A 10,000-nucleotide genomic window follows, 5' to 3' on the forward strand; every position below is an offset into this window, starting at 1 on the left:
TGAGGGAGAAAGTGTCCTTGATGATGAACAGATTCTCCTGTCGCGTCTCGTACCCTGCGTCAGGAGATGGGGGCCCTTCTTCCTCCAGTGTGGAGCAGCTTCGTGGACTTTCCTCCATCCCTGGCGAAGGGCCTGGATCGAACTCAGAGCATGTTGGGGACCTGAGCTCTTGCTCTTCTTCCTCGTCTTCGCCTTCGTCAGCAGCGCCCACGGGCGTCGTCATCACCAGTTCGCTGGTGGCGTTCCCTTCCCTCGTACTACTACTGACGGGTCTTCTAAGGCGGTCGTCAGCCACGGATACGTACTGGATGATCCGGTCTAACATGTCGTGGTTATAAGGGAGAGACAAAAGGAAGTCGCCGAACTCCGACTCCACCTCCGGGCTGTCGAGAAGAGCCAGCGAACTGGCGTCTGGGAAGCGAGCGCTCCTGGCGATGGCCAGTTCCTTGGCAGTTAAGGAGACGCTCGAGGGCGTCTGTCCTTGGCCACAGTGCGAGACGCACTCAGACGCTTCACACACGGACGCCTTCGTCTCCAGGTGATGGCGCAGACCCTCTGGCGTGAACCATTTCTCACCGGCGCCGCTGGCGTAGCAACACTCCTCGTCTTTCACAACGGCGGACACACTGTCCTCCTCTGGTTTGATCTGTCTCGTGTTGTGGTCCTCATCTGTCCTCTCCTTTTCCCTCTCTTCATGGTCTTTTGTCCTTAGTTTCCCTCCTTCTTCACACGGACCTTCGCTCACAGGCCCTTCTTTGTCACCGCCCTCGACCTTCTTCGTCTTCCGGTTCGGGGACAACGCCACAGTGTCTCTGGCACCGTCAGTCGACAAGTGTTTTCTTTTCATTTTCACTCGTGGGGTCAAGTCAGGCGTCGACTGCATGTTTCGCACGTACCTCCAGCACTTGCGGATGGCCTGAGCCCAGGGACTATGTTGTTTCAAGATGGAGAACTTCTCCAGGAACTTGGCCATCTCGTCCACCACTTCGGACGTAGTGGGCGAAGTGTCTTCACCATCAGTGGAAGACCGAACCATCAGAGACCTCCTCATGTGGTACGACACGAAGTCCACCGGATCCAAAGACCACATGAGAAGGTTATGCTCGCCTCTACAATCCTTGACGCAGGTTGTGTTAAACGTCTCAAGTGTTCTAAAGTCCTTACAGTTGCCCACCAAGACGCTACACAGAGCACACTGGATCTGTCCAAAGAACAAGTGATAGAGGGCCTCTTCCCCAGCCACGCTAGCGTTGCACATCAGACATGGGAACTGGAGATCAGGTGGAATGTACATAGAGAACCTAGCCTGGATACAGAGATTACGAAAGAACTTGTACGCGGAGGGTCCTTGGCTGCCCTTACCATCGGGGGGTTTTCCTTCGCTCGAGGGTCTTCTTGCGAAGGCCCGTGAGGCAAGGACCACAGGGAGAGGCGTGGTCTGTGTCTCTACAACTGTCGGGGTCGTGGAGTGGGTGGTGGCGCTGAGGAAGACCCCCTGTTCTGTGGCCTCCGTCGTGCTCGCTGTCTGAGGTAAGTTGGGCGAGACATGGGGGATGGTTGGCGTGTCGTCTGAGATAATGATCACTTCGGGTTCTTCAACCCGACCCACCCGGTCTGGAAGGTTGGGTGAGACTCTTGGGATGGCTGGGTAGAGTCCAGAGTCCAGGGCCAAGTCCTCCGGCTGGATGGTTATGTGCTCTGAAGGAGACGTGGCCCCTGGGAAGTCCTTTGGAACGGAAGGTGAAGATCCGGATGGTTTGGAAGGCACGAGTGTGCGAATTCTGATGACAGTTGGGTCTTCTGGAAGGGGAGTTGTGTGGTCTGGAGGGGAGTTGTGTGTTCTGGAAGGGGAGTTGTGTGTTCTGGAAGGGGAGTTGTGTGGTCTTGAAGGGGAGTTGTGTGGTCTGGAAGGGTAGTTGTGTGATCTGGAAGGGGAGTTGTGTGGTCTGGAAGAGTAGTTGCCTGGTCTGGAAGGGGAGTTGTGTGGTCTGGAAGGGGAGTTGTGTGTTCTGGAAGGGGATTTGTGTGGTCTGGAAGGGTACTCGTGTGGTCTGGAAGGGCAGTTGTGTGGTCTGGAAGGGTAGATGTGTGTTCTGGAAGGGGAGTTGTGTGGTCTGGAAGGGTAGATGTGTGTTCTGGAAGGGGAGTTGCGTGGTCTGGAAGGGTAGTTGTGTGTTCTGGAAGGGGAGTTGTGTGATCTGGAAATGTACTTGTGTGTTCTGGAAGGGTAGATGCGTGTTCTGGAAGGGGAGTCGCGTGGTCTGGAAGGGGAGGCATGGGTTCCGAGAAAGACTTCGCCAATGTGACGGGTTTCACATCCTCCGGGTCCCTTGCTAAACCCTGACAGAGTGGAAGGAGGACCTTGTCAAACACCTCGCTTGCCACAGGGTCGCTGGCCGGTTTTGGTGACGAGATGGGAAGTGTAGGCGTCGGTGGGGGTGTGAGACTAATGGCCACTGGGTGACTCAAGCTCTTCTCGTCAGCAGACGTGACGCTATAGGCACGCACGCCATGGACGATCCCATCTGGGGGCTCGCTCACCCTAGTAAGAGGTGGAGATTCCATGCTTCCACACTTGTGGCTGATGGACGGCACGGAACAAGAAGTGTAGAAGAGATCATTGGGCGTCGGAGTGCCACTGTGGCTCGCCTTTGACGAGGGCGTGACGCCGTCTTTAGCACCAGGACCTGAGGTCTCGTCTGAGGCGACCTCGCCGCTGATGAAGGAGGTGACAGAGGTGTCGAGAGAATTGACGCTGACGGAGGGACGACTTGTGCTATACATGCAAGAGTTCGTGTAGCGCGGCTCCTTCACATCAGGACTGCTATGGGGGTTCACAGGAGAATCTGATCCCAATAATCTGGCGAATTTACCCAGGCGATACTTCAAGCTACTGAATCTCTGATGCTTTAAGTTCACCCCAATAGGATTCTGGGGCGCTTTCAACCCTCTGGACTTGGTTCCCTCGTCTTTCTCTCCACACTCCGGAGCGTGTTTGTGGCGCGAATCGTACAGGGTTCTCTGTCGCTCTTCTGTGGCTCTGCTGTGGCGCGGACCATCTGTGGTCTTGTGTCCCTGGTCAGCGGGAGCGACGCTGGAAGCCACAGGGTCCGTAGACTGGACTACAAACCTCGATCGTCTATGGTCCGGTCCCACTTGCTGTGAGGATGACTGGTTTGAGTTTGCCCCAAGTCGATGGTTCTGTACGGGCCCGCCCTTCGCCAAAGGTAATAGCCGATGACCCCTTGGGTCATCTGGTAACCTAGTTTGGTACTGGCACGACTCCCGGGATAGGTCAAGGTCACTGGGTGGTTGGGTGACCTGTTCCAGCTGGTTGGACGTGCCTGACGATGGCGAACGAATGGAGGATCTCCTCTCGTCTCCTTCCTCTCTGGGTAGCGTTGTCGGCGCCCAAGCTCCCCTGGCGGGAAGAGCGGACGTCGAGTACGACCTGGGAGCTGCAGGCATTCTTCCAGGAGGCAAGTGGCCTTCTGCTGTAGTTGGGGATGGGAGGCCTTGTGTTGGAGGGGTTGTGCTTCTGGGTCCAGGTGAGGTGGTTGGAGTTCTTCCAGTCGCTGGAGTGGCTGCATCTCGTGTTGTTGGTGGGGGGGTTGTGCATGTAGTTGGTGAGGTGGATGTCGTGGTTGTTGTTGTTGGAGTTGTAGTTGTTGTTGTTGTTGTTGATGTAGTTGGTGAGGTGATTGTATTTGCTGTTGATGTAGTTGGTGAGGTGGCTGTATTTGCTGTTGTTGTTGTTGTTGTTGTTGATGTAGTTGGTGAGGTTGTATTTGTTGTTGTTGTTGTTGTTGATGTAGTTGGTGAGGTGGTTGTATTTGTTGTTGATGTAGTTGATGAGATGGTTGTATTGTTTGTTGTTGTTGTTGTTGTTGTTGTTGTTGTTGTTGTTGTTGTTGTTGTAGTTGGTGAGGTTGTTGTTGTTGTTGTTGTTGTTGTTGTTGTAGTTGGTGAGATGGTTGTATTTGCTGTTGTTGTTGTTGTAGTTGGTGAGATGGTTGTATTTGCTGTTGTTGTTGTTGTAGTTGGTGAGATGGCTGTATTTGTTGTTGTTGTAGTTGTTGTTGTTGTTGTTGTTGGTTGTTGTTGTTGTTGTAGTTGGTGAGGTTGTTGTTGTGTTGTTGTTGTTGTTGTTGTAGTTGGTGAGATGGCTGTATTTGTTGTTGTTGTTGTTGTTGGTGAGGTTGTTGTATTTGGTGTTGTTGTTGTAGTTGGTGAGGTTGTTGTTGTTGTAGTTGTAGTTGGTGGGGTGCCTGAACCTGCTGTTGTAGTTGGCGGAGGGACTGTAGCTGCTGTTGTATTTCGTGGGGCAACTGTCTTAGTGGTGTCTGGTGTTGTTGTTGTTGTTGTTGTTGTTGTTGTTGTTGGTGATAGACCCGTTGCTGTTGGCATGGAAGGAGGAGTTCTCCCTGCCCTTCAAGGCCAGATGGTGCTGGGAGGGCGTCCAGAGCTGGCATCTTCTCCATCTGTCCATACTGGCGTGGTCCAGGAGGGCGGTGTTGATGGTGGCGCGAGGGGGAGGTGATGAAGGGCGTCGGTTCCAGCTGCTCCTGGAACTCCGGAGGGCGAGGTGGCCTCTCCTGCGCCTGCTGCTGGACCTGTGTAGGGTGAGGCGCGCCTTCCAGTGGCTGTAAGCCCAGCAGACGCGCTGGGAAGGACTGCCTGGAAGAAGAAGAAGGAGGCGCTGCTGGTGGCTGCTGGTGCTGGAACTGGGTCACCGCCGCCGATGTTGGCTGGAAGGGACGTTCTTGCTGGAAGTGCTGGGGCGTCTGCTGCATGAAGGAGGAGGGCGGTGGTTCCAGAGGCCACCGGTAGAACGGGGAAGCCTTCAGCGCCTTCTGCGAGCACTCCATCGGGTCCTGGCGACACATTCCGTACGCGGGGCGATGGAGTAACTTGTGGGCGTAGGGATCGCTTGGCGAACTGCTGGATTGCCCTGCAGAAGAAGGAGGAGCTGCTGCTGGAGGAGGAGGTGTCGACGAAGAAGAGGGAGGCTTCCAGTACCCACCACTGTTTCCTGGAGGAGGAGGAGAAGCCTTCCAGTAAGCCCGGCAATGGCCAGGCCCCTGGCCTGGAACCGCTGGTGGAGGAGAGGTCTTCCAGTAACCATTGTTCGTTCCAAGATGCGAGAAGGGCTTGCTATACGTGGGCGAAGGCGTGCTTCTTCTGTATCCATTGGAGTACCAGACCAAGCCCTCGTGCATGATCCTCTTCAGGTAGATATTCTCCTGAAGGTGTGGACAGCAGCCCGAGGCTGGCGCCGTGGCGAGCGCTGGCGTCTGGTAGCAAGAAGAACCAGCCATCGTCAGCCAAGTCTGGAAGAAGAAGGGAAAGAAAAAAGGAATTATATCAATGTTTGTCCAATTTGCATATTCCAATAATATATTAGACCAACTGTTCCTATGATATTCTTAACCTGAAATGTAGTTCATTTTTCTAAGTTTGAACCTATGTTGGTGTGATCTCAAGGGCACGACGGTATACGACCCTTGAACACGACGGTATACGACCCTTGAGCACGACGGTATACGACCCCTTGAGCACGACGGTATACGACCCTTATGTACGACGGTAGGGCCCTTGAACACGACGCTATACGACCCTTGAACACGACGGTATACGACCCCTTGAACACGACGGTATGCGACCCTTGAACACGACGGTATACGACCCTTGAACACGACGGTATACGACCCTTGAACACGACGATAAATGCAGGTGTGCGAGTGTACAGCACCAAGAGAGAGAGAGAGAGAGAGTGTAGAGTAGGAACAGGTGGGAGAACAGGTGTATCAAAGTAGAATACACCAACACCTGTATGTACGTGGGAGAACAGGTGTATCAAGGTACAAGAGACCAACACCTGTATGTACGTGGGAGAACAGGTGTATCAAGGTACAAGAGACCAACACCTGTATGTACGTGGGAGAACAGGTGTATCAAGGTAGAACAGACCAACACCTGTATGTACGTGGGAGAACAGGTGTATCAAGGTACAAGAGACCAACACCTGTATGTACGTGGGAGAACAGGTGTATCAAGGTACAAGAGGCCAACACCTATATGTACGTGGGAGAACAGGTGTATCAAGGTGCAAGAGACCAACACCTGTATGTACGTGGGAGAACAGGTGTATCAAGATAGAACAGACCAACACTTGTATGTACGTGGGAGAACAGATGTATCAAGGTAAAACAGACCAACACCTGTATGTACGTGGGAGAACAGGTGTTTCAAGGTAAAGTTGAGTTAATAGGATGGAGACGGGGTCTTCCTTCGCCCCGTGGTCCTCAACGAAGACCAGGTGGTCTTTGCAAGTCTACGACGTCAAAGTACGTTCAGCCATGGTCCTGTGGTCCGTACCACCGCCATGGTCTTATGACCACACTATGACACACACACACTAGTGTGACACGAGGTGGCCAGTGTGACGACACCCCCCCCCCCTTCCCCCAGGGGACACCACAGGGTCTGTCTACCACCAAAGGTCTTTTCATCATCGCCCGTTCAGCAACGTGTTCAAACAACAGACCATCCCTTGACGTGTTCAAACATCCTGATTAACAGTGACCCCGTGGGAACACAGTGACCCCGTGGGAACACAGTGACCCCGTGGTAACACAGTGACCCCGTGGTACCAGTGACCCCGTGGTAACAGTGACCCCGTGGTAACACAGTGACCCCGTGGTAACACAGTGACCCCGTGGGAACACAGTGACCCCGTGGTACCAGTGACCCCGTGGTAACAGTGACCCCGTGGTAACAGTGACCCCGTGGTACCAGTGACCCCGTGGTAGAACTCCCTTCCCGTACATTACAAGTAATAGATCACACACACACACACACACACACACACACACACACACACCAGCCCAGCGTCCAGCCGTCCCTGTGTCTGCTGGTCCCAGCCAATCACACTCCTTCACCCATGGGTCAGGTCAGGTCATGTGTGATAACAGAAGCAGTTTTTGACCTGCCCTAACCCTCCAACATGGGTGTAGGTGTGGTGGGTGTGGGGGGTGTAGGTGTGGTGAGTGTGGGGGGTGTAGGGGGGTGTAACTGACCTCCGGCCTGCTAACATGGGGTAGAGGGATCTCAAGTCTTGAACACTACAGGTGGAGCAAGGGTGGCGAGGTGGTGTTGTTCTGGGATGGGGCCAACCAAACTTAGGTCAGGTCAGGTCAGGTCAATGACCGTGTCATCCAGTGATTAGTGATGTCATGATGGTATACTGCGACACAACTAATCCCCCTTTAATTGCTTGTTATCTCTTTGGACGCTTACTGCTCTTAGTCCAATCGCAACCTGGATGGCTCTTGTGAAAGAAAATGGATGAGGGCTTTTCGCCTGCTCACAAGTCAGGCCCTATGTTCTAGGGCGGTGAGGGGGCCCTAAGCACTAGGCCTAAAGGGGGGGGAAGGAGGGGGGTTTAGGCCCCCCCAGGGAACATGGCTCCCTTGAGGGAAATACAAGTGTTAAGGTTTATATATATATGACCTGACCTCTGACCTTCCTCTTCTTACACTGTGTGTGTGTGTGTGTGTGTGTGTGTGTGTGTGTGTGTATTGTGGTTGGAGTCTTCTTAATAATTTCTTCAGTTAAAAGTGTGTCACAGTTTGTAAAATGGCCTCAGGACATATTGACATTATAAACAAATGTGCCAGCGCTCCGACACGATGCAGTTCCATCTCTTTCCATGAGACAATTGATTTATAGTTTTCTCTTAGCATCTTCCCAGTCACTCTTGTGATCACAGACAGTTTTAGATTGGAATAATCTATCGCTTTCAAGTACAGACAAGCGTGTCACCTTTGGTCGCTATAGAACGCTACCCTTGATTGGCTATGGGACTAAGAGCCATTCTGATTGGTTGGAAAGGGGGTTCCAATGTCTCGGGTCAAGTCACACGCACTTCCTTAGTGCCTTTTTTTGTTTACGTCAGCTGCGATTGACATATGGGATGACGTACCCACGCACTTTACCCCCCACGCCTTGAGCTGGCGTGTATGACGAGGGTTCGAGGGACAACATCTGCTTCAAAACAGAATTATGAAAGGAAATGCTTCGTGGGCAGACATCACAACTCACACTGATGGGAAATAGCAACACACACACACACCACACACACACACACACGACACACACACACACAACACACACACACACATACACACATACACACACCACACACACATACACACACATACACACACACACACACAACACACAACACACACACACAACAACACACACACACCACACACACCACACACACACACATCACACACACACACACTACACACACACACACACACACACACACACACACACATAACACACACACACACCACACACACACACACTACACACACACACACAACACACACACATACACAAAGACACACACACACACATACACACACACCACACACATACACACACACACACACACAGACACACACACACAGACACAGACACACACACACACACACACACACACACACATACACACATACACACACACACACACACAGGTTCTATACACGAACATGTAGGGCAGACGCACACACACACAGGTTCGTAATATATATATATATATATATACTATATATATATATATTGATAGATAGATAGATATATAGATAGATAAATAGATAGATAAATAGATAGATAAATAGATAGATAAATAGATAGATAAATAGATAGATAAATAGATAGATAAATAGATAGATAAATAGATAGATAAATAGATAGATAAATAGATAGATAGATATATATATATATAATATATATAATATATATAGATATAGAGAGAGAGAGAGATGAGAGAGAGATGAGAGAGAGAGAGAGGAGAGAGAGAGAGAGAGAGGAGAGAGAGAGAGTGTTAGAGTAGGAACAGGTGGGAGAACAGGTGTATCAAAGTAGAATACACCAACACCTGTATGTACGTGGGAGAACAGGTGTATCAAGGTGCAAGAGACCAACACCTGTATGTACGTGGGAGAACATGTGTATCAAGGTACAAGAGACCAACACCTGTATGTACGTGGGAGAACAGGTGTATCAAGGTAGAACAGACCAACACCTGTATGTACGTGGGAGAACAGGTGTATCAAGGTACAAGAGACCAACACCTGTATGTACGTGGGAGAACAGTGTATCAAGGTACAAGAGGCCAACACCTATATGTACGTGGGAGAACAGGTGTATCAAGGTGCAAGAGACCAACACCTGTATGTACTGGGAGAACAGGTGTATCAAGATAGAACAGACCAACACTTGTATGTACGTGGGAGAACGGATGTATCAAGGTAAAACAGACCAACACCTGTATGTACGTGGGAGAACAGGTGTTTCAAGGTAAAGTTGAGTTAATAGGATGGAGACGGGGTCTTCCTTCGCCCCGTGGTCCTCAACGAAGACCAGGTGGTCTTTGCAAGTCTACGACGTCAAAGTACGTTCAGCCATGGTCCTGTGGTCCGTACCACCGCCATGGTCTTATGACCACACTATGACACACACACACTAGTGTGACACGGGGTGGCCAGTGTGACGACACCCCCCCCCCTTCCCCCAGGGGACACCACAGGGTCTGTCTACCACCAAAGGTCTTTTCATCACCGCCCGTTCAGCAACGTGTTCAAACAACAGACCATCCCTTGACGTGTTCAAACATCCTGATTAACAGTGACCCCGTGGGAACACAGTGACCCCGTGGGAACACAGTGACCCCGTGGTAACAGTGACCCCGTGGGAACACAGTGACCCCGTGGTACCAGTGACCCCGTGGTAACAGTGACCCCGTGGTAACACAGTGACCCCATGGTACCAGTGACCCCGTGGGAACACAGTGACCCCGTGGTACCAGTGACTCCGTGGTAACAGTGACCCCGTGGTACCAGTGACCCCGTGGGAACACAGTGACCCCGTGGTACCAGTGACCCCGTGGTAACACAGTGACCCCGTGGTACCACAGTGACCCCGT

At 51.8% G+C, this 10,000-nt stretch overlaps 1 protein-coding gene across 1 annotated transcript in view; it reads right to left on the minus strand.

Moving 5' to 3' along the window:
* LOC139762955 (uncharacterized) overlaps positions 1-10,000 on the minus strand; it is a 17,290-nt gene that overhangs the window by 614 nt on the left and 6,676 nt on the right. Inside the window, exons 2-4 of the mRNA XM_071688280.1 lie at positions 3,127-5,330; positions 2,448-3,094; positions 1-2,361 (exon numbers count right to left, since the gene is read on the minus strand). The exon at positions 1-2,361 is cut by the window's left edge and continues 614 nt beyond it. Of these exons, the coding sequence (XP_071544381.1) occupies positions 1-2,361; positions 2,448-3,094; positions 3,127-5,318 (5,200 nt within the window). The 5' untranslated portion in view covers positions 5,319-5,330. The remainder of the gene's footprint in view (positions 2,362-2,447; positions 3,095-3,126; positions 5,331-10,000) is intronic.

The sequence above is a fragment of the Panulirus ornatus genome, chromosome 45 (assembly GCF_036320965.1).
Source record: "Panulirus ornatus isolate Po-2019 chromosome 45, ASM3632096v1, whole genome shotgun sequence".
In the NCBI taxonomy this organism is placed as follows: Eukaryota; Metazoa; Arthropoda; class Malacostraca; order Decapoda; family Palinuridae; genus Panulirus; species Panulirus ornatus.